At 38.6% G+C, this 25066-nt stretch overlaps 2 protein-coding genes across 3 annotated transcripts; both read left to right on the top strand.

Moving 5' to 3' along the window:
• Positions 1-6351: 6351 nt before the first annotated feature.
• LOC133721162 (small ribosomal subunit protein eS28) lies at positions 6352-7820 on the top strand. Its single transcript, XM_062147693.1, has 2 exons — positions 6352-6513; positions 7399-7820. Exon 2 carries the CDS (start codon positions 7400-7402, stop codon positions 7595-7597), a length of 198 nt encoding a protein of 65 aa, XP_062003677.1. The 5' UTR covers positions 6352-6513; position 7399; the 3' UTR covers positions 7598-7820.
• Positions 7821-11712: 3892 nt separating this feature from the next.
• Positions 11713-23479, top strand: LOC133719893 (ubiquitin C-terminal hydrolase 13). Of its 2 annotated transcripts, none has more exons than XM_062146085.1 (32): positions 11713-11877; positions 12106-12169; positions 12398-12545; positions 12657-12814; positions 14557-14822; positions 14910-15128; positions 15203-15311; positions 15409-15524; positions 15905-16003; positions 16266-16375; positions 17118-17192; positions 17921-17999; positions 18133-18279; positions 18394-18474; positions 18566-18685; positions 18940-19062; positions 19347-19424; positions 19525-19613; positions 19698-19806; positions 19982-20050; positions 20138-20245; positions 20346-20401; positions 20495-20672; positions 20786-20887; positions 20976-21047; positions 21362-21427; positions 21608-21673; positions 21899-21985; positions 22150-22263; positions 22366-22440; positions 22569-22655; positions 22843-23479. In XM_062146085.1, exons 1-32 carry the CDS (start codon positions 11848-11850, stop codon positions 22882-22884), a joined length of 3342 nt encoding a protein of 1113 aa, XP_062002069.1. In that variant the 5' UTR covers positions 11713-11847; the 3' UTR covers positions 22885-23479. The 2 variants fall into 2 exon arrangements, with proteins under 2 accessions (XP_062002069.1, XP_062002068.1); XM_062146084.1 differs by having other exon boundaries at positions 11714-11877; positions 22147-22263.
• The last annotated feature ends 1587 nt before the right edge of the window (positions 23480-25066 follow it).

Below are 25066 nucleotides of genomic sequence, written 5' to 3'. Positions count from 1 at the left end.
TTTTTTTTTGGTCTGTGAACGAATTAGTGAGAGGAAGAAATGAACGGTGCTGATGAGGTCGTCGCAGCAACTCCGGGGGGCCCTCCACCGGCGCCTCTCGATTGGAAATTCTCTCAGGTCTTCGGCGAGCGTACGAAGTTCCTCCGACATCACTCTGACGTCTAACACGAGTTCCTCTTCTTCTGCATCAACAAGGACATCACCATCCACCGAACCCATCCCCTATTGACAAAGTCCCACCGGGGCGATCCAAAGACGTCACCATCTCAACAAACCCACCCATCTCGGCCGGCATATTCCTACCCAAATCCGCAGACCCGACCCGGAAGCTCCCCCTCCTCCTCTACCTCCACGGCGGCGGGTTCTGCTTCGAGTCACCCTACTCCTCCAGTCCTCCACCGACCACAATTACATCTCCATCGTTGCCGCTTCCGCCAAACGTGTGGCAAGTTGTATAAATTCATATCTCCAGCTTCACTATACGATTATTTTCTCAGTATACGAGAGAGAGAGAGAGAGAGAGACAGAGAGAGAGAGAGAGAGAGAGAGAGAGACTGAAGAAAAATGTTGTAATATGTAAGGATAATATCGGAAAGACATATGTAGAGAACATATAAAAATATTAAAATTGATAGTGAGAGTGCAGATTGTAATATGGGGTGTGCAAATTTCACCCCCCCTAAAAATATCACCTTAACCCACTGCTATACCACCATCTCTGTCACCTAACCACCTCCATCGGACCGCCCTACTAATGCACCACCACCTCTATCCCACCAAACTCTCGCCAATCACCCATCTACCAAGATCGGATTAGGGTCTACCAACATATTCAACCACTTCATTGATCTAGAGATCACGCGCTTCTAGTCTTTGTCTGAACCACATAGGTCTATGTATTTTTGTGCTTTGAAAAATAGGTCCATATGAAAAGAGAACTCTAGGTTAACCTACATTTGGTTTTCTTCCTTTAATTTCTTTGAAAAAAAAAATAGAAATGAGCATACACTACTTTTCCATTCAATTATGGATTACTGAACTTTTATTTTCAGAAATAAATATGATTGGATAATAGAGGTCCAAATTGCGTTTCATAAATTCTTATTTCACCAATGCAAGAGTTATCTATGGAAATCCACGTTATTAGATACACATACTAGTTTCGTAGTTAAGCAAAACAAAGTTAGCGTGCTCGATTTTTTATCTTTTATTTTATCTTCTAATGTAATCGGGTGCATAAGTTTTGATATGACTATTTATATTTAGGGAAAAATTCTGTTTAGTCCCTGAAGTATGGCTTCATCCTCGATTCAGTCCATGTCTTTCTAATTTAATCCCAAAGGTCCCTGAACTCACAATTTTCAGTCCAACTGGTCCATTCCCTCCACTTCCTCCGGTTGCTCGATGATGTGTCAGTCATTACTTGCCAGCTCGGCGCCATGTAAGACGCGGAATTTGTAAAGTGACGAGAATGCCCTTGGCCTCTATTACGGTAGTTTTGGACCTAGCGTGAGAGAACTCGAGGAGAGAGAAAGCAGATCTGGGATTCTCTCTCTCCTCCACCAGTGCCTCACCTCCACCACCATCATGCTCAGTGACTTCCGACAATTCACCGACAGCCTCTCCATCGCCCGGCGATGCTCGAAAGTAGCCCACGCGACCCCAGCGAGTCAAACCCAGCCCCTAAGATGTCCGCCGACCCCCGGAGGTAGGCTCATGCGTCGACGGAGCAACACCCACTATTGCTTTGGACACCCAGACCTTCATGGGTGTCCGACTTCTCTCTCTCCAACTAGTCATCATCAACTTCCATCACCCTTAATTACTCTAATCTGAAGATTTCATGGTTCTGGGATCATGGATGGGAGAGAGATGAAACGAGAGGTACTCTGGGTTTGGGTTCTGGTTTTTCTTTCTGACGGTCGACGAACTCTGGTTGCCTCCATGGCTCACCACCGACACCATCACCTTTGTAGGCCACCGGCGGGTCAGCCTGCAACTTTTGGTCTCGCCACCACTCCAACTTTCGCCAACCCGACTCCCGGCCTGCACCCGACATCCCTTACCGACACCCAAATCGTCAAACTGCTTGCCTGGGCATCCACTTTCAGAAAATTTAGGCTAATGAGGCAAATGGGTATGCTCTGATTTTAATGTTTCAATTGAAGCTTGGTGTCGATTGTAATGGGCATCCACATCCCACCGCCGTACCATCACCCTCTCCTCTTCATCCCAGTCTGAGCAATTGCTCAGTACACCCACGATGGCGAAGCACAGGCCCTTGCATTCAAATGAAATAACCGATTCTGATCAGCCATTCGTCCAACACAACAGAGCAAGGATCCCATCGAGACCGCACAAAAATTTATCCTTCAAGGTACTTCCAATTTTGCTTTGCTCTTTTTCCTTTGCTTTTGATTGTTTCGATCTTGTGTTCATGATTTGCTGTGGTAGTCAAACTTACCATTTTGGATGAAATTTTGGAAGAAACTGAAACAGGGGCATTCTCGTCACTTTACAAATTCCGCGTCTTACGTGGCGCCGAGCTGGCAAGTAATGACTGACATGTCATCGAGCAACAGGAGGAAGTGGAGGGAATGGACCAGTTGGACTGAAAATTGTGAGTTCAGGGACTTTTGGGATTAAATGAGAAAGACAGGGACTGAATCGAGGACGAAGCCATACTTCAGGGACTAAATAGAATTTTACCCTTATATTTAACTACGACATAACACCATAGCGCGACACGCTAAATTTTTGTTATGATTTAGTGTCATATAATTACAATTTGGTGTAATTAGCAGATTCGTTAATTTTTCATTTTTTATGATTGTTTCTCTTCTATTCTCTCTTTCATTCTATTCCTCCTCGACTCCTCATCTCTCTCTTATTTCCAAACAAATTGTTGTGGCTCATCTCTTTATGACAAACTCGTCTGACCATTTCTCTCTAACTTCTTTCATATTCCTCATAATCCCATGACTAATCTAGGTTCTTTTGGGTCGTAAATGTATATTTAAGAAGAGAGACAAGCATAAGTGTAAGAGCGTGAGGAGAGATAAAATAGATTTGAGGTCTACCCTCATACATTTCCCGGCACTCAAGATTGACAAAAATTTTGAAACCATATTACTAAATCATAATTTTTTTTTGGGCAAATTATTGGTCACACCCTCATTGTTTTGGGATTCGACAGTTCAGTCTCTCGTATCGTAATTTTAACAAGTAACTCCTCAGACATTCAAATTTCACACAATTTGGTCCAAAATGACCATTTTACCCCTCACTTCCTTTTTTTTTTTTTTTAAATTCTTCTCTCTCTCTGTTTTTTTTTTCTGCTTCTCTCTCACTCTGTCTCTCCTCTCTATCTCTCGGCAACTCGCTGAGCCTCATTTGTCGTCCCTCTCTCTTCTCCAATTCCACTTCGCCCCTCTCGCTCTCCCCCTCCAAAGTAGACCATGGATGAATGACCATGGAGGCGAGGATTTCGAGGCACATACCGACTAGGCGGCGGAACTCGGGGGTGGAGAAGCCCACTGAGGTGAGGAAATGGACAGTGGATTTGAGGTCGGGGAGGGAGGTGGAGACGGTTGGAGGGAGCTATGCCTATGGGTGCCCAAATCAGATCTTGGCCTCGCCGGCCTCTGACTCGTGGGTTGCTGCCGGATGTCATGGAGGCTACGGGGCACATCCTGACTAGGCGGCGAAACTCGGTGGAGAAGCCCACTAAGGTGAGGAAATTGACGGTGGATTTGAGGTTGGGGAGGGAGGCGGAGACGGTGGGAGGGCGCTATGGCCTATGGGTGCCCAAATCAGATCTTGGCCTCGCCGGCCTCGACTCGTGGGTTGCTGCCGGATGTCATGGAGGCTGCGTTGAACTCGTTGAAGGTCGGTGAGGTGAGTCCGTGGTGGTGGAGGTGAGTCACGGTGGTGACCGAAAGTGGGTGTCGGAGGAGAGAGAGAAACACAGATCTAGTTTCTCTCTCCTCCTCTAGATTTCATGTCTCTCTTCTGGTCCGGGTTTCGGAATCGTCGGAATCATATGCGCATATGACGACGAAGACGAGGAGGACGGCGAGGCCGAGGCCTTGTGGTAGAAGTGAGAGTTGCTCCGGCATTCGGAGAGGAGGATTCTCTTTCGGGGAGCGCAGCGAGGATTCCGAAGCTTTCCGGCTGGGAGAAGCCCTTGTGGTGGCGGCGAGGGGTTAAGGATGCGGTGGAGGGAGGGGTACGGTGGAGTGGTTGTTGTTGTTGTGGTGGTGGTGATTGGATTCGGCAGTGATGTTAGAGAGAGACAGAGTGAGAGATAAGCAGAAAAAAAAAACAAAAAAAAAACGAGAGAAGAATAAAAAAAAAAGGAAGTGAGGGGTAAAATGGTCATTTTGGACGAAATTGTGTGAAATTTGAATGTCTGAAGAGTTACTTGTTAAAATTACGATACGAAGGACTGAACTGTCGAATTTCAAAAAGATGAGGGTGTGACCAGTAATTTGCCCTTTTTTTTTTGTTGATTATTTTTTGTTTCAGATGTTTGTTAGATGAGTTTAATATTCATTTGAGTTTATGGGTTAAATCATGTTGTTTGTAAATTTGTAACTAAGGTGTAAAAGAGAAGATGAGATTACAATTGAATGTGATTAAAAGGAGGAGACTCCGTTTCTCTTGGAGCCCTAGGGTTTTTTTCTCAAAAGTTGGGGTTATCTCTTCCGGTGGCGCCCCAGCGGCGGTGAGAGCCTCTGGCTTCGCCGGTGTGTGGTGGTTGCTGCCGGACGGGGGTTTGATAGTTCTTGTGGGGAGGATACGATGCGGCTGTTACCCATGGCTTGTTGACTTGGGGGTGGTGGCGGTATCACTGTTGGATGCTCTGATCTGGTTAAGAAGACGATGGCAATCTTATTGCGGCGATCGTTGGGTTGGGTTGCTTCGTCGAGCCTGGATCAGAGTGTTTCAGATCGGCGGGGAAAGGGGAATTGGGGGTCTTCCATATTGGTTCTAATTTGTGATGGGTTTGGGGGTGGCATGTGCTTGTGCAGACGGGTTTTGGTTGGTGGATCAACGGTGGTAGGTTATGTTGTTGTGGTTGGAGGCTCTAGGCAGTTCTGGAGTTAAGGCGTGAATGTTGGCAGCGGGAGAGGCTTATGGATGCGTTGGGATGGTGGTGGAGCTCTCGTGGAGGCTTAGCTGGCCTAGTGCATATCAGTCTTGATGTGGGAGACATCTCGGATGCATGCATTAATCTGAGGACATGTGTTAGCAAGGATACTGTGGCGGCTCTTTGGGACATGGTTGTGGGTCTCAGCAGTCTTCGATCTTTTGGCTTTCATTAGGGTTTTCTTTTTTGGTTTAGTTTTTTGGTTAGTATCAATAAGTCCCTACTCAATTGAGCTAGGGTTTGGGAGTCATGGTTTGGTAGTGGTGCCATTGTTTTGGCGTTATTCCCGGGAACTATGTGCTCTAAGATCGGTGCCTTTTGGTTGTCAACGTGATGGTGAATTGACCTCGCACATGGTCTGGCGGTATTTGGACACGGTGCTTGAAAGGGTGAAATCATTCGTCTTAATGTTGGTAGCAAGGTTGTTTCGTGACACTCAAGATTTGTTATTTGTCATTGTAGCTCATGGTTTGGGGCGTGAAATTTGGTTAGGGGTTGGGCTCATTTGGCTCATGGATGTCACTAATTGTGGCGGACCCATAACTATGGTTCTAGATAGGAATGTGCGTAGTGGTGTTGTGATCACAACCGGTCATTCTAATGCGTTGTAATCTTATCCATTATTAATGAATTTATTTCTTCTCAAACTTCCTTCCTGAGCTTAAATCATGTAGGCTACAACTAATCCGTAGAAAAGAAAAGAAGATCATGTTACAAATTAAAAAGAAAGAAGAAAATAATAGAAGATGAGATTACAAATTAGGTAAGAAGTTTTGGACTTAAATAATAATATAGATCATAATTAATTCGTAGAAAATAAGATGAGGCTACAAATTAAAAATAGAGAAAAAGAGAATATAATACTAGAGTAAAAATTGAAATGGACATGACACTATCTTTTCGTTCAACTATAGACTTTTGAATTTTCGTTTGCAAGAATTGACATTTTCGGAAGTATCGAAGACTCATTCTACCAGAAAATAAAAAAGACAAAAAAGGGAAAGAAAATTGAGCTAATTCTTAGCATAAAATAAAATAATAATAAATAAAAATATATATATATTGGAAGAAAATTTGTATCAAATACAGGCATGCTGGGCCCTCTACAAAAATTTCATATTGGTCCCTGTCATACCCAGCTCATCCTGGAGGGACCGGTCCATAACCCGAATGTCATGGGCTTGTTGGTAATTCCACATCAAACGCAAAACCCTAATTCTTTTTCTCCTTCATATTTATACGCTCGCTCCTCTTGGTGCTTTTCTACTGCCGCGGCGAGACCTGCTCATTTTCTCTCTCTCTCTCTCTCTCTCTCTCTCTGTCTTTGGAGCATCGGAGTCGCAGCCTGTTCAGGATCGGAGGTACCCACTTTACCCCCCCCCCCCCCGGACTTCTTTTCCATTTACGTTTATGTTTTCTCAAATTCTACTGATGCCGATGTTGGTTCTTCGTATTCAATTTTGATTTTGTGAACTAAATACGAAAAATTTAAGACGAACGTGAAAAGGGTTCTGGGTATTTCATGAAATCTGGCTTCGACTTTTGTTTCGGATAAACGACTTGTTAGATTAAGAAAGGAAGCTCTGGTTTTTGTTTATCACTATATGGGTTAATTCAGTTGCTGAAGCTTTTAGCTAAATGGTATACGTTTTTGTGATTATGCTTTAGTTTTCCGTGGTCCTATCCAATGGTTGATTTTGATGCTTGGATATTTGTTTGTATTATGAGTAGTGGCCTTTTGTAGCTTGTAGGTTTTCTCTGTGAAAACAGATATATACTTGGTTTAGTTGGCTGGTGTTTTTGATTAAGCTAATGTGCTATGTCTTTATAAGAGATAGAACTAATGTAATGTGGAACTCGAATATATGCTGCAGCACATCGGCACTTGGATTTACACGGAAGTATTGTATATATTTAGTGATTTCTTATTTGAAAATGCCATGCTTATTAAGGAACCCAATTGAGGGCTGACCTGCTTTGGCATTGGATGTTTTTAACTTGTCTTCAATTTGTAATGGTCATATTATGTAGAATAGCGTTCCCTTTTGGTTTCGATTGTTGGTTGGCTATTCTTTGGTATTGTTGCTTTCTGTTTTACCAACATGCTTGCTAAGATTTGCAGTTACTTTGCATGCATTATTGTAGATTTGTTTTGCATCTTCTTTCAAAAGCAAAGAAAACTTTTAGTTGGCATTGGAATTTGTTTTTTTTTTTTGTTTCTAATTTTTCCTTATTGTTTGGTGAAGAATGGAATCCACAGTGAAGCATGCTCTTGTGGTGAAGGTCATGGGCCGGACTGGGTCTAGGGGACAGGTTACTCAAGTGAGAGTCAAGTTTTTGGATGATCAGAATCGGTTCATCATGAGGAATGTCAAGGGACCAGTGAGGGAGGGTGATATCCTTACCTTGCTCGAGTCTGAGAGGGAAGCAAGAAGGTTGCGGTGATTTTCTGTTGCCTCCTACTGCTGTTTTGCTAAGAAGCGCACGACTGTTATCTCTGTTGGTCAATGACAGTTGTGTTGCCGATGCATGCTGTTACTTTTCAATGTTTCGTGTTGTTAGTAGTAACTTCCCTGACTTTATTTTTGTGATGGAATTTCTAGTCTGTCTGATTAATACTTGAATTATCTATTTTATATCAATGAATATTTTAGCTAATTTTTTTTCATTCAGCTAATGTTATGTTTGGAGGCACTATTATCTCCTGCCCTCATGCCTCTCTTTCCGCTATTCATATGTGAGTGAGGCTTTCTGAGTTATAGCTTGCGTTTGTTCTGGTAATGTATTGGGCTATTGGCATTCTCATGAGTATGTCAGAGTTAATCAGACATTTAATATGTAGAGTTTTAGATGTTTTATGTCTGGTTGGCCTTGGGCGGATGGGAGAAAATAATTTGTGATGCAGAATGATGATTTTATTAAACCAGTATCCTGGGAAAATTCAAAAGAGGCAACATTTACGGACTTTTTGAAAGATAATCATAAATTTCATAATCATTGTAACAGTAAGAGGATTATGTTGTCTCCTCTTACTATAACTTGGATTTGAGTTACTCGTCGTAATAGTAATTCCTTAATCATATCAAGGGACATGCTCTGGTGAGGATTTTAAATTAAGGATTTCGTAAGGACTTTTAAATCAACAGTTTGATGAATTGTCATAATTTTAGTTAAAATATTAATTCTACAACACACGTCATCCAACCGTTAATTTAAAAGTCCTTATAAAATTCTCATTATATATATATATATATATTATTTGTTGGAACTCTATACTCTGTTGTAGGCCGAATATGCATATAGTTTATGTTGCAGGGACTTAGGTTATGTTTTAAATTTTGTCCTGACAGTGGCTCAGTGAAGCCGTATAATATATGAGTACTCTTTTCCCTAAAAAAAAAAACATTTACGGACTTTTATAGCTTTGCTTGAGATAACTTTTAGAATTGGTAAAAATGTTAGATTGCTGTGTTCAACAAAAATTGGTGAGCATGCTTTTTTAATTATAAGCACTTTTTGATTCGAGAAGCGCTTGATCTCAGAAGTGTTATCTAACAACAACACTTATGTAGAAGCAATTCCAAACAGCAAGTACCACATGACCCTCCATATTAAACATCTTTGGTTGGAATAAACCCAAACACCTGAATAAAAAACATTTTTGCATACATTTTTCTTTGTTTACTTTTCAACAATGCGCCTCCAAGATTTCTTGAAGGTCGTAGAGTTCTTTGAGAAAAAAAAAAATCATACTCGCAGTGAGTGATAAAAGATTAAGTACTCTTTTTTTCTTTCTTAAATGACACGACATCTTACTACCTTCAAATATTTTTTTATCATATTTTTATTTATTTAGTTTTTATTTTGAAAATTACCCTAATTTTTGAAGAATTAATGAAATTGCCTCGATGGTGTTGCAGATAAAAAAACTCAAAGGATTTGGAAATTGGAAGAAGGACAAGGTGTGCGGATGTTTCTATCTTGCATAAATTTGTGCTACTTGCTCTCAAGTTTGCTCCACACAAGTGGCCTATAGAAGCATCTATATGTGCATAGCTTGTTAGGAGCCACAAAAGGAAATAATGTATTGTTGTTTTCTCTCTATGGCAACTACAGACACTTAGAGCAACTCCAACAACTTCCCCATATTTTGATTTTTCTCTACTTTAGGGAAAAAATAGCATTTTTTGCTCCAATAGATTTCCTATAACTTTTCCTATTTTAGGGAAAGTGAGGAAAGAGAAAACCAAATTCCCTATATTTACAGCAATCTCTAAAATTTTAAGGAATAATATGAAGATTTTAGAGATTGTTGTAAAATAGGGAATCTGTTAGAGTTGGAGAAGAAAAAGATGCTAAAACTTTAACTTTTGCTTCCTTATTATACATAAATTATAGGAAAGCTGTTGGAATTGCTCTTATCCACACCTTATGGTTTTCTTTCTTTAGAATCTACGAGAATTCACGAATTATTAAAAGTTAGACAGAATATTTAAATTTTAGATTGAATACAACCCCTTTAGTTTCCTTTAGCATAGGTTAGATACAAATTCAAACCCATCCATAAATGAGAAGTTATACTATAAAATTTTGTGTACTTTGGCTTTTATTGATTACAATTCATGTCCTTTCATTAAACCTTGCACATCTTTCTTTTTTGGTACAAAATGAACAAGAAAGAAACTCACTAATCAGTCCGGATGTCATTGATAAGAACATCAGTCACTAGGCTAAGAGGTTTATGAAGAGTGCATGTCCCAATAGAATGTAGTACATTTTTTTTTTTTGAGAAATTTTAAATACACCCCTCAATTACTTTATGCACATCCCTTATATTTTTTTTGTCTCATTTTTTTCATCAAAGGTCCATCTATGCCCCTCCTCATTAAATAAATAAATGAGAAAAACTTAAGAAAAAAAATAGGTCGGCTATGTATCATTAATTTTTATTTAATGCATTCTTTTTTGTTATATAGTGGAATTAATTGCTAATTAGTTTCGGCACATATCAATATGGTAAATATTGATTACCTTTCTTCTTTCTCACATCTCTCATGAATGAGGTTGATATATCGCTAGAAGATTGAATAACTTAACTTTCTTACCTTTGTTATTTTTCAAGTTGAAAAACTTGATGCCTCTAAGATTTTAAATTATTCAATGTATGTCAATATATTCATGATCGAGATAGTCATGGTCAATATTAAAATAGGTAAAGAATAAGTCATGGTGGTCGTTTTGCAAACAAAGTGATTGATCATGATGTATTCATGTATTCAAGATATATTTGATGGTTTTGTAACTTCTTTCAATATGTTTAAACCAATTTGGTTTTATACGTATGATCTTGAAGAGACGTCGATTGTATTATGAAAACTATGAGAGAATTTAACCTATAAGAAAATATTTAACTAATATTTTGATATATAAAGCATTTAATTCTTATTTTATTTTTGTGGACTCTTCTTTATTTTTGTTTTTATTTATTTATTAATGAGGAGGGGTATAGATGGATGTTTGATGACAAAAAAAATATAAGGGGTGTGCATTAAGTAATTGGGGATGTGTATATAATTTTTTTATTTTTTTTTATTTTATTTTTATTTTTTTGTGTGTGTGTGTAAATAATGTAGTACATTTTATTTGGCAAGAAGGTCTACAACCCTATTTCCCTCTCTATGCTTGAGGTTCACAAAATCAAAGGCATTCATTAGAGTTTTGCAATTAAGAAGGATAGTGCCAAGAGGGTGCAACTCCATATTGCTATTGTTGAAAAGAGTCACTAAATTAGCAAAGTCTGAGTCCATCTCCAATTCTTAATAGTCATGGAGGCAGCTAGTTGCAAAACCATGGAAATCCCCCAAGCTTCAACTTGAAGAACCTTACCAGCACCAACACTCACCATAAAGTCGCCAATCTAATCACCTGTAGCATTCCTTATGACTCCACCAGCTCCAATTAGACCATTAGAGGACCTAGATCCGTCAACATAATACATTAGAGGAGAATCGAACTCTAATCTAATATAATCATAATCTAAGTTTCCACACACCGTCACTACTTGAGTTGACCCAAGCCTTACCCATTTCGTTCTTTTGGTAATGAGAACTTTTTTATTTATATTTTTTATTTATATTGTACCTCTAGCACACCCTAGCTGCCTAGCACACAGGTTAGGCGCGTAGACGTGGCGCAGCTTTTAAAGAACAATCAGAGAGCCTTGTACGAGGAAGGATTATAATACGTCATTTCTTGAGCGTACACGCACGATGCATGTGACCTCCGCAGGCCGCCACGTGTAATCCGGTCCCACCCAACCCATCCGCAATACCTGTCATCCTCCCACTGGTCCTTCCGGCACTCTCTAAGATCTCATTGTCTAAAACACGCACACGCACCCGCGCGAGAGCCTGAATTCCCCATATTGCCCCCCTACTTTATCGAATTTCCCATTCTACCCCTCACCGAAATTTGCACTCAGCGCGGCTTGGTTCCGAGCCAGTTTCTTTCGGGAGTGCCCCAATCCCCCTCTCCTTTGCACACCAAGCCCCGCTTGGCTTTCCCCTTCTCTCTAAATCTCTCTCTCTCTCTCTCTCTCTCTCTCTCTCTCTCTTCTTTCTCTCTCTATTTTCACAGTTTTCACTGTTTCGATTCGACTCTCTCAGATTTGTGGATCGGTCCATTGCTCCGCATCAATGACTATGATGACTCCTCCACCTGTAGATGTAAGTATCAACTCCTCCTCTACATTTCACCGCCTTCAATTTTCTCTATCGCTGTTGATTTCTGATCGCTTAGGGTTCCGGTCATCCCATTCGCTCTCGAATTGCCTTCAATTTCGTGATTCGCTTCACTTGAAGAGTATCGATTCGCTAGGGTTGTGATTCAGTAGTAGGATAGGGTTAGGTTTTTTTTGCTCGATCAGGGCTCTGACTGTGTCTCTGTGCTCGCAGCAAGAGGACGAAGAGATGCTGGTGCCGCATACGGATTTGGTCGAAGGTCCTCAGCCCATGGAAGGTTTGTGTTTTCAACACTGTCACCATCGTTTACTGTTTCGATTTCTTAATTTTTGTGTTTAGAGAGTTGGATTGAAGCTTTATGTGTTGCGTAGTTGATCTGGATGGTTGAGGTTTGTGCGAATTTGGTGTAGTTGGGGGATTAAGAGTGCGAGTGAATGGATTTTTTGTTGTTAGGGTTTTGGTTTTGTTGTTTTCTGATGTTTAATGGTATTTGATGTGTTTATAGTAGCTCAAGTGGAGCCGGCGAGTACGGTTGATAATCAGCCAGTGGAGGAGCCTCCAACCATGAAATTCACTTGGACAATTGAGAGCTTTTCTAGGTTGAACACCAAAAAGCACTACTCTGACATGTTCATCGTCGGTGGTTATAAATGGTATTCTTCCCATGACAATCATGTGTTTGCGCTCATGAAGTTGGCTTATATTGTGTCTGGGTGATGGCTTCTTCTTTTTTTGGTTAAATTTGCTTTGGTTTGTTTGATCAGGCGGATACTGATATTTCCTAAAGGAAACAATGTGGACTACTTGTCAATGTATTTGGATGTGGCAGATTCGCAGGCGCTGCCTTATGGTTGGAGTAGATATGCGCAGTTTAGCTTGGCTATAGTTAATCAGATTCACAACAAGTACTCAATTAGAAAGGGTATATTTCTTTGTTGTACTTATTTGGTTTCGGTATTTGAGTTTTCATTTTTTCCTTGGTGTCATTTAGAAGTTACTCTTGAAATGGACATCCTTGAGGTAATATTTAACCTGATAGATTGCTTTGTTGACCCCTCTTCTTTTTTAGTTGTTTTCCTGGAAGTTTTTTGTTTCCTCAATATCACCCCATAAAGTGAATGACTATAGAAACAAAAGAAGGATTTTTTCAGCCCACATCTCTCTTCCTCTTCCCCTCCCTTTCTAAGACCTTGGCCTGCTGACAGCACTGCTGCCTGGCTACCTGACAATGGTGGCAATCGTTTTTTGGGAGTTTGGAAAGATTAAAGAAAAGTGACTGATAAAGAAATTAATGAGGCATACAGATGAAATTACAATTTTTTGAAGGGTAAACTTGAGCAACTCATGTTTCCAGTGCTCAGTCTTTGTTTATCATTCTTAATGGTTTTGGTGATTACTTATTATTCCCATTGTTACCTAGCATGTACTCATTTGATATTTGGAAACTTTCCCCATTGTTTTTGGCAATATTGTTGTTTCGAAAGTTTATATTTCAGCTTTGTTTGGAAGCAGAAGTGTTTCATTTATTATAATAAGTAGACTTTGGATGTAACTGAGCTCTCTAGCGTACTGAAGGGATATGATATTGCAAGAAAGGAAATAGTTAATACCTCGTGTTGTTTTTTGTTTTCCCTGGTAGTGCCGGGTGAGTTATTGTTCTGCTTTTTTGCATAAGGGATAATATTAAGCTTTAACAGGCTACCTATAGTTTCCTTCCAGAACAGGGTAAATTGATCAAATAAAGAAATAAGTAAATTGATCAAATAAAGAAATAAGATGACAGACGTTCATGATTTCGTGTCATTGGCCATAATATATGGTCTAGAATTTTATTGCAAGACAAGAGATTACTGCATTTACAAGTATCTAGGGTTCAAATAGAGATTGAACAATAACAGTACAAAAAAGAACATTTTCTATATTTATGTGCAATTGAAAGGTCCTTGTGCACACTAATGGTATGCATGCGTTATATACTGTGGGTTGAGAAGCTTATAGCAAAGCAAGAGATGACTGCTTTTTATATAGAGGTCAAATAGAGCTTTTTTTTTTTTTTTTTGGGTTGAAAAGTGAGGTCAAATAGAGATCAGTAATTAGTGTAAAATGAAAGATTTTCTTAGAATTGTGGTGCTATTGCCACCCTAAGGTCTCATTTCCTCACCCTCCATATGTACTCACCTGCCAAATTTTGAAATTTATTAATCCACCCTTGTCACCCTCTGTTATTCTTACAGTGCCTTTTTTCTCTTTCCTGAACTCTTAATTCTATCCCTAGTTTTTGTCAAAGTGGTTGCAGCTATGACTCCCAGCACCCAAAAGAAGTTAAAACTAGGAATTTAAGATATTTACCCAAATTAAATTGCCATTAACCATCACTATAACTGGAAGTACATTGCAAATACACAAGAGAAATCCGTGTGTCGCCTTAATTTTGCCTACTGCATTTGTATGAAACTTTTTTATGAATTAGAATCTAGAAGCAATATGAGATCTAGTCTTTTTCACATCAAGTATCCAAACAGCACAGCACGCAATCAGAACAGATTGATGTTGTGTTTTTAGGACGATTGTTGGAGTGGGATGGGCTTGTTAATTCTTACCTATTATAACAGCAATCAACTCTATTGTAGATTTCTAATCTTGATCCTTTGAATGATGATACAGACACACAGCACCAATTCAATGCACGAGAAAGTGATTGGGGATTCACATCATTCATGCCTCTCAGTGATCTTTATGACCCCAGCAGGGGTTACCTGGTGAATGATACAGTCGTTGTTGAAGCCGAGGTTGTTGTCCGTAAGGTCCTTGATTACTGGTCGTATGACTCAAAAAAGGAAACTGGTTATGTTGGGCTCAAGAATCAGGGAGCAACTTGTTATATGAATTCACTCCTCCAGACTTTATACCATATACCTTACTTCAGAAAGGTTGTAATTTGATCTTCTGTTTTCATTTGAATTGTCTTTTCAGTTTTATATGGAACTACTTATCTCAATTTTGGACTTATTTATCAGGCTGTGTATCATATGCCAACAACTGAGAATGACATGCCTTCAGGAAGCATCCCTTTGGCTCTTCAAAGTTTATTCTATAAGCTTCAATACAACGAGAGCAGTGTTGCAACTAAAGAATTAACCAAGTCTTTTGGATGGGATACATATGATTCGTTTATGCAACATGATGTGCAGGAACTCAATAGAGTTCTATGTGAAAAGCTTGAGGATAAAATGAAGGTATAGGAAGTCTTCTGAGTTTGCTCTCGGATTTTATTGGCTGTTTCATTTTATCATGGATTCTGCTGGTTCAGGGAACTGTGGTGGAGGGTACAATACAGCAGTTATTTGAAGGACATCACATGAATTACATTGAATGCATCAATGTGGACTACAAATCTACAAGAAAGGAGTCATTTTATGGTATGTATTTCTAGGCACACATTTTGAGTTTTTAAGAGTTGGAAATATTTTGTAAATGTCAGTGCATGCCACTGGTTTGTACTTATTTTTTCTGCAGATCTCCAGCTTGATGTAAAAGGATGTCGTGATGTTTACGCTTCTTTTGACAAGTATGTGGAAGTTGAACGTCTTGAGGGTGACAATAAGTACCATGCAGAAGAACATGGTTTGCAGGTTAGTTACTGAATGTTTGTGCCTTTGTGAACGAAATTCTGATCTTAGCCTTTTAGGTGTTGAGTTGCTTATTATTATTATTATTATTTATTATTTTTTAACATTTTTTTTACTTGCAAAATCTTGTGTTTTTACTTTAATTTTTATGCTAGTTCAATTTTCACATGCATCATTCTCAAGGCATTCCTGTGTGTTCTTGTGGCTTTTATGTTTTAATTCTTGATTGGATGCTGCCCTTAATTTTTCTGATCCATTTAATTACTTTCTTTAGTGTGTTCTTACTTTCAGTTTTCTTTGATAATGACATCTTGAAGATATGGTTCTCAAGCAATATTTTAAGCTTGATTTTATTTATTTATTTTTATTTAATTTTTTTCCAGGATGCTAAGAAGGGTGTCCTGTTTATTGACTTCCCTCCAGTTCTTCAGCTTCAGCTAAAGCGATTTGAGTATGATTTTATGAGGGACACTATGGTAAAGGTATGCATCTGAAGTTAGTTTTCTACCTTAGCTTTCATCTGTGTGCTTTATCACTTTGTTTCTGCATTCCCTCATGTCGACCAGTAAGTTACACGAAAGATTATATGTCTTACAACTGATGAGAGGAAAGCTTTTGAACTGAAAGCAAAATGTGGCCTTTACAAATAAAAGATAACAAAATTCATGTATGCTTCTTCTATGTGATAATTGTATTTCTTTATTCTTATGTCTATTGATGTTGAATTTATTATTTTTTGTGCAGATAAATGATCGCTATGAATTTCCTCTTCAACTTGACCTTGATAGGGAGAATGGCAAATATCTGTCACCTGAATCAGATAAGAGTGTGCGGAACCTCTACACTCTTCATAGGTATCTATTATTCCTGTACTATTGTATGATCTATGCTACCTTGACCACTTCTTCAACGTAACTGATATCAGTATGAGTGAACTTGTCGTTATGTGTCTTCAGCATTTTACTTGACTTCCTTTCTTTATAGGGTTTAAAATAACATTTAAAAATTTTAAATTATGGATGGCCTACAGTTTTCAGTTTGGCATGTTGGTTGCTACTATTTTAGACATTATTTTAGAAAACTCGAAGTTCTCTGCTCCAAACATTGTTTCCCAAGTGCAAGGGGCATAATGAGTACTCTCTAGACCTCGTATGCTCCATATGCAAGGCATGCTCCTTTTCACAATATAATATAAATATAGAATGCGCGGGATGTGATGTACAGATTGCCTGACAGATGGATCACCTTTACCATTTGGGTGTTTCTGCTGTAGCATTCCTCAAACGGAGGGTCTCGAAATTATTGTAATGTCATGAAATTTTCTGTGATCAATGGCGATTCATGATTCTTTGTCAAAGTTTCTATGTACTTATGACTATATGAATGGCGTCTCTCTACCACTGTTGGAATAAGTTAGATAGAGAAAAAGGGCATAGGTTTTAGCCGTCGGCAGTACTGAAAAGCAATAGTATCAAAGAACCTAAAACTGCTTCTGCATCTCTGCTTGCTTGGTGTTTTTTTCATGCTGTGCTTGAAGCTCTGATATATATACTTTAAACTGCTCCTACTATGATATTTTCTCTTTTCTTTCTACAGTGTCTTAGTTCATAGTGGTGGCGTGCATGGAGGACATTATTATGCTTTTATCAGGCCAACCCTTACTGATCAGTGGTACGGTTCTATGAAATCAATTCTTTCTGTGGTTGTGTGCTGCTCTGTTTGCTTGCTTATTCCAGGGAATTAGTTTTTTGTGGGATCTTAATTTTCACATGCTTTTCCCATGGAATGTGGCAACAAAAGTTACACCCTATATTCTTCAGATGCTTTCCCGTGAGAATACCTGTTTCGTTACATGCAGTGGATTGTGACCACTTGGAGAGAAATTTGATTCTTTTATTACAAATGTTAATAGGATTTTTGAGATATGGTCTTCATATTTAGGAGAAAGAAATGATCTATAGATTTTTTTAATTTTTTCACCTCCTTTTTTGTTTTTTTGGTTGAATAATATTTTTAATCTCGTCAAAGTAATGCTTTCCCATGAGAACACCTGTTAGATGGAGTGAATTGTGAGCACTTGGAGAAATTTGATTCTTTTCTTACAAATGTTATAGGATTTTTGAGGGATGGTCTTCACATTTAGGAGCAAGAAATGATCCATAGGTTTTTACTTTTTTTGTCCTTTTTTTTTTTGTTGAACAATATTTTTTAATCTCGTCAAAGTAATGGATAACCTCATTTGTTTCCTGAATTTGGGTGTCTTGGCCATGGTGATGGTTATCACTCAAATAAATAACTTGACTTGTAGTGTTAAGATGGCTATGGATGTTTTTGTGCATGTATTTTTCATATATTTGTAGTTGGTTCCTGGAAATTAATTTTGTCCTCTGTTATTTTAGGTATAAGTTTGATGATGAACGCGTGACAAAGGAGGATGTGAAGAGGGCATTAGAGGAACAGTATGGTGGTGAGGAAGAGGTATTTTCTTCCGCTTTATCTCCGTTACTTCGACAATCCTTATTTCTTTTCAGTGTATTAGTTGTCAACCTTTAATTCTTTTCATAGTGTATTAATTGTCAACAAATCTTTTGTTGTGTTCTATGTCGAACAGATGCCCCAGACCAATCCTGGTTTTAATAATACTCCTTTCAAGTTTACAAAATACTCGAACGCATACATGCTTGTGTACATCCGGGACAGTGACAAGGACAAAATAATATGTGATGTGGATGAGAAGGACATAGCTGAACACCTAAGGGTAAAATTCTTGTCTTTACTTAATTAATTATATATCAGGAGTAAGTCTTCAACTAAGAGACGAACTGACCAGAACAAAAACGAGATCAAACTCACTTTCTTTGTTTCACTTCAGATAAGGTTGAAGAAAGAACAAGAGGAGAAGGAGGACAAGAGGAGATATAAAGCACAGGCCCATCTTTATACTATTATTAAGGTAAAGACTCCTTATTTATCGCATTACTTGTTCAGATGTGCTATTGTCCATCAAACGAATAATTGCGGAGGTCATTTATTGTTATGAATAGGTTGCTCGAGATGAGGACCTAGCAGAACAAATTGGAAGGGACATATATTTTGACCTTGTGGACCATGACAAAGTTCGTAGTTTTCGAATCCAGAAACAGACGCCCTTTAACCTTTTCAAGGTACAGCACTCCTTGCGTGTATTCATGTTATTTTTCTGTTTGGGGTTATTGTAAATTGTTGGTCAATCAATATTGCGCATTCAGTTTTGTGTTATAATAATATAATTATTGCTAATAATAATATTATTACTATTATTCTTTGTTTGTAGGAGATTAGTCTGGGGGTGATAAAACTATTACGCCCAGAATGTAAACTGTGTAGATTGATATTATGATTACTTAGTATGAAATTTCTGATTTGAAATGGTTCACAGGAGGAAGTTGCGAAAGAGTTGGGGATACCAGTGCAATTTCAGCGATTCTGGATTTGGGCCAAGAGGCAAAACCACACATATCGTCCCAACCGACCATTGACACCCCAGGAAGAATTACAAACAGTAAGTGCTTCGACTACCGATTATGGAAAGGATTTTCAGCTCATTAAATACTGAGGCAGTGCTTCTAGCCTCTTTCTCTCTTGATTGTGTGTGTACTTGATGTTAGGTTTCTTTACATCAAGTTATCTTACTATAATTCTTTCATGATGGTTGTGAGAGACTTTTTGAGTCTTGACATCAGATTATGAATGTATTGTTTTTATCTGATCCTTGAGTGGTGCTGATCAGAGCTTGGCACATGTGCCTTATGCAAGCTAATGATGATGTCTATTTGGCATTCATAGGTTGGACAATTGAGGGAGGCATCAAATAAAACACACAATGCAGAGCTCAAGTTGTTTTTGGAAGTAGAGCTTGGGCCGGTAATATCATTATGACCTGTGGGTTGGAGGCTTGTCTACAGCTCAAATTGCTTTGTGAAGGGGATTCTTACAATATTATTTTTTCTATGCCTTCTTTCAGGAGAAAATTCCTATTCCTCCACCAGACAAAACCAAGGATGATATTCTGCTTTTCTTTAAGCTTTATGAACCTGAGAAACGAGAATTACGGTACTTCAGTTTCTTTCTACCCAGGCTAATATTTTCTGTATTTAATTAATGGTTACTGATTTCTACTTCATCTTGTGTGTCCAGGTTTGTTGGTCGGCTTTTTGTTAAGAGTTCTACCAAGCCAATAGAAATAATAGCAAAAATTAATCAAATGGCTGGTTTTGCTCCTGATGAAGAAATTGAACTCTATGAGGTTTGTTGCACATTAATTCATTAGTATGAGCTGTGTCATAACTTACACACGTAGAAAGACTGGTATACATATAAGTTTATAATGTATGTTTGTAGGTATGCTACGTTTTGATGCTGACTGCTGGATAGCATTTCTCAAAAATAATATTCAATATCTGTTCTGTTGCTACTTTCAGGAAATAAAGTTTGAGCCTTGTATCATGTGTGAACATCTTGACAAGAGGACCTCATTTCGATTAAGTCAGGTGACTGTTGCTATATTGCATGCACAGTGATACTGTAAGCAAGTGTCTGCTATGGCAATTAATTCTTTTTGTGCTTTTGTTTCTCAGATTGAAGATGGGGACATTATATGCTTTCAAAAACCTACTCCACTTGAAAGTGAAGAATGTAAATATCCTGACGTCCCTTCATTTTTGGAATATGTACACAACCGTCAGGTATCGATTGTTGAATATTGTTGCGTAATTGCTAGTGCTATATATGCTTAGTCTGTTCCATATTATATGTACCTATATTGAATGAGTTGATACCTTACAGATTGTTCATTTTCGCTCTTTGGAGAAACCAAAAGAGGATGATTTTTCTTTAGAATTGTAAGTATTTCCATATGCGACAATGTCAATTATAGTTGGATATCCATCTATTTGGTGTTGTTCAGTACTGAAACTGAACATCATTGTTTCTAGGTCAAAGCTACACACTTATGATGATGTGGTGGAGAAGGTGGCTTCCCAAATTGGTTTGGATGATCCTACCAAAATCAGACTCACTGCGCATAACTGCTATTCTCAACAACCTAAACCCCAACCCATCAAATATCGAGGAGTAGAGCATTTAACAGATATGCTGGTCCACTATAATCAAGTAGGTGGCATTTATTGAGCTCCATCCTTTGTTTAACCCACTCTCCTAAGCGTCATTCACTTTGGCTGCTATTTTTTTTGGCTGCAATTTATAATTGTTGTTTCTGTTCGCAGAGTTCTGATATTTTGTATTATGAAGTCTTGGACATCCCCCTGCCAGAATTACAAGGCCTAAAAAATCTGAAAGTTGCATTTCATCATGCTACAAAAGATGAGGTTTGTATGAAATATTGGCTAGCATACCCTGCTTAGACCATGATTACATTATGGGTGCACATCTTAATATTTTGTAATTTGTGTATAGGTGGTGATTCACAATATAAGATTGCCCAAGCAGAGCACTGTTGGGGATGTGATTAATGTGCTAAAAACGAAGGTAAGGTTCTGTTTGTTTTGGTTTTCTTATATTTCAACATTATGTGGCTGTTGGTGTTTATTATGTATGAATGTGTGTACTGAGGCCTTCATGATCATTCTTGAAGTCCCATTTTCAGTCACATGTCTGTAGTAATCTTGCAGTCCTATGTTGCGCAAAGTTCCTCTTCCTGATGTACTTTTTGTCGTTTAAAGTTGCATATAAGAGATTTTACTCATGAGCATCGATTGTTGAGAAAATTATTTAAAAAATCCGCTTCACTTCCGTTTTTCTTGTTGTGCACTCTCACTCAATGTATGGTGTACGGTAAACAGGTAGAGCTATCTCAACCAAATGCAGAACTCCGACTTCTTGAGGTTTTCTATCACAAGATCTACAAGGTATTAACTTCTTTATATGGGAAATATATACCTTGGTCAAATTTTATGAGTGCTGATTATGAATGACATTGGTTTTCCATATCTATCATACACAGAATTATCAGATTTTTTGTTTTTTGATGTTCTGATTTTTTATTTATTTTTAATTCAAGCATCTCTCATCTGCTTTTCCTTTTTCAGATCTTCCCACACAGTGAAAAAATTGAGAATATAAATGACCAGTACTGGACATTGCGTGCAGAGGAGGTAAGTTCCTCTCTCTCTCTCTCTCTCCCCTTATTGCATGTTATTATTATTATGTTTGGGATGAGTTTCTTATTTCAGTTAAACGTTTTTAGACCAAGTTTATTGGGGTGTAATAAATTCGCGTTGGGTTTTGCCGCCAAAAAGAATATGCATGCGACTGGAGTGGATTGATATTCTGGATGCCAGTGTACTTTGAAGCTGACTTTCTCATTTCTTTTGTATCAGATTCCAGAAGAAGAGAAAAACTTGGGTCTTCATGACCGCTTGATTCATGTTTACCACTTTACAAAAGAGACTGCACAGAACCAGATGGTATTGGATTTTCAACATTTTCTTTTGCGAGTGAAATTTATATTGTTTCTTTCTTAGAAATTCTTTGGATCAATTTGAATACTGTTGTGATTGAATATGGAGAATACTTGCACTCAAAAGTATGTTTTTCTTAGCATCTTCTTGTTTGTACATTTCAACAGCAGGTACAGAATTTTGGGGAACCTTTCTTCTTGGTTATACATGAAGGTGAAACTTTAGCTGAAGTGAAGGCACGCATACAAAAGAAATTGCAGGTCCCTGATGAAGAGTTCGCAAAGGTACTTGACCAACACTCTGAAATTTATTGGAGTACAGTATAAAATGAGATTATTGTTCTTTGCCTTATCATCCACTTTTTTTGCTTTTTTTTTGTTTTACAGTGGAAGTTTGCATTCTTGTCATTGGGTCGTCCCGAGTACCTGCAGGACTCCGATGTAGTTTCCAGTCGTTTTCAGGTATCTTTGTGGTGTATTGTCATTTTGTATTTTCTGGTTTTCTTTGTAGAACAGCTAATGGTTAAATACCAACTGTGATTATTGGTATTGAGAACTTAAATCCAATATTTTGATTTCATTTTCTCCAGAGGAGAGATGTTTATGGTGCTTGGGAGCAGTACCTGGGGTTGGAGCATGCTGATACTGCTCCTAAGAGATCATATGCAGTAAATCAGGTAAGTGCTGCTGTACCACTTAAATACTGTATTATTGGTTTCCAACTATGAACTTGGCAAATAGATAGGGATGAGTGGAAAGGCCCACTCATACCCTACAAACTCAACATATGCTTGTGCTAGATTAGGTTATAAGATAAGTCGAATATATCCCACTTCTCAACATTTTTACCTCAAAATTTTGCAGAACCGTCACACATATGAGAAGCCAGTTAAAATATACAACTAAGAAAGCTGTTGATCCTCAACCCTTGCATCAGTTTGAACTAAGCATCCTCTGCTGCAACAGAGGCAGTTTGGAAATAACCAGGATGAGAGCTGAGTGGTACAGCTAAAGAAACAATGAAGCTCACATAGAGGTGACTTGGTAGGACTTTTCATTATTGGTTTGTGGGCCCAAATATTTTTTCATGTGGGTGGGGAAAGGGAGGTATAATCCCCTAGGATGTGTAGTATTGCTGGTACTCCCTGCCTGAGTTCTGCTGTCTGTTATTTTCCTTTATTTATTTCTCCGTGGCGAAGGCACCTTCTTTCTTTCAGAGGGTGATTGCTTTCCATATACAGCTCCATAGAAATTTAGCGTACATAAGGAGATTTTTGAGGGCATGTATATTGCGGGTACAGTCAGCTGCATTTTGGATTGCTTCTTTATAATATTTCTTTCTGTACCTCCATTACTTTTATCTTGGTGGAAATGAGTTTGTAAGAGCTTGTAATACACGGGTGGGTGATGCACAATTCTGGCCTTCGAATTGGGCAAGGCACATGATTTCGCGTTGTAGTATAATTATCATTTTTATATTTTGTAGCTTCTACCTTTTCTACATGCATGCAGTGCACGCAAGGATTCAAACTTTGATTTTGTTACTTCAAATTTAAGGAAATTTTAGAGAAAGTTTCGGTTAAAAGTAGACAGTTCATTTATAAAATTATATTTTTGAATGCAACTTTTACATTCAGATAAAAAAAAAAGGGAACTTTTACAACGTAACCTCTTTAAATTGTGTGTAAAATAGAATTATGATATTTAATATGGATGAATAATTAAGTGGCAGATTGTTTCTATATGATTATATGTAACTCTTACACTAGTCTCTTACTTTTTAAAAGGAATATAGCAGGATATTCATAAATTAGGTGTCACCTATATGAGAGTAATCGTGGGGTCACAAGGCTAAATTCTCTAAAGCTCTCATAAATCGGGATTTGTTTAGAATCAAAATGAACACAAACGTATGAACTGAAAAGTGTCGGAAGCGATATGTGTGATGCTTACTGTTTTGGCCTCTTACAACGGTGAACAATTCAAGATTTCATATTCATTGCGCCACCAAGTAAGTCCGATAAGTATTCACTAAGGTAGGTTCCAATCCAAAAGACACATCTCCCGATGCGTATCAATTCTAAGTTTCTTTCAAAATGTCTCATCACTAATACAACTATATTTCTTCATTTTCATATTTCTGTTCAAATGTGGGTGACCGTTAGAGTTTATGCCAACCAGAAGGGTTTTCGGGTTTGATGGTGGCAGACGGTTATGAGGGATTGGAGTGGTCGGGCTCCACCGCTATGTAGCGCGGGGGATCGCAGTGGTAGATGGTTGTGCGACGATGGGGGTGGAGTGAGGCTGGGATAGGAGTCCGATCTGCTCCGTGTTCGTTCTGATCTGAGAAGATCGAGGGAGTCAAACACATACCAGATCTGGTATCTGGCTCATGGGGGTTGTGATCTCGGGTCTGAAGAGGGTTATGGCTTGGATGGTGGTGCTGCAACGGTGGTAAGGGGCCGACGGCGTCATTCACAGCAAGACAGTGGTGGTCTGTCGTTAGGGATGGGAGCTGGAACGCTTCTGGGCCTGGCGGGCCCATCTCAAACTTTTGGATGGATCTTGGGCCTGTGTTCTGGATTTGGGTCCACTTTGGGCTGCTCTGTTTTAATTTTCAGTTATTTTGTCATTTTAGTTGTATTTTATTTTCTGTCTTCAATAAGTCTTAACCACTTTATGGTTTGGAGATGTGGGCTTTTTATCGGTCTGTGCACCTTGCGTGCCATGTCTGCTCTAGTTAGGCGGCGAGTTCCTTTTGTCAAATGGTCGCAACCTCCTAGTGGCAGGATGAAACTTCGTGCCACCGTGTTATATTTCCGGTGGCAACATAGTGGGAAAGCTGATCTTATTGTACTATGGCTTCGAGTGAGCATTGTCTTTCCGGTATGTCACCACAATTGTAAAGCGAATGGAGTAGACTATAAGTGCACTCTTCGCTAAATGGTGCATGTTAGAATGCATATCCTTAGTCGAGACACTTGTTATTATCACAGGTGATTCTCTTAGTGCTTATTATAATTTGGAGTTTAGGCTCTATGTCCCCCCCATGTATTCTATGGTTTCATTAATGGTAAAGGCTTGAGGG

Source organism: Rosa rugosa, chromosome 7 (genome assembly GCF_958449725.1).
Source record: "Rosa rugosa chromosome 7, drRosRugo1.1, whole genome shotgun sequence".
Taxonomy (NCBI): domain Eukaryota; kingdom Viridiplantae; phylum Streptophyta; class Magnoliopsida; order Rosales; family Rosaceae; genus Rosa; species Rosa rugosa.
Note: the sequence above shows the minus strand (reverse complement) of the source record. Positions and strands in the feature narration are given on the sequence as shown.

Bases quoted from the DNA above. Each gene is read 5' to 3' on its own strand.
- LOC133721162 (XM_062147693.1), top strand. From the start codon at position 7,400: ATGGAATCCACAGTGAAGCATGCTCTTGTGGTGAAGGTCATGGGCCGG.
- LOC133719893 (XM_062146084.1), top strand. From the start codon at position 11,848: ATGACTATGATGACTCCTCCACCTGTAGAT. The intron at 15,525-15,904 runs GTTAGTTACTGA...ATTTTTTTCCAG, and splicing joins CAGAAGAACATGGTTTGCAG to GATGCTAAGAAGGGTGTCCT. The intron at 21,428-21,607 runs GTATTAACTTCT...TTCCTTTTTCAG, and splicing joins TCTATCACAAGATCTACAAG to ATCTTCCCACACAGTGAAAA.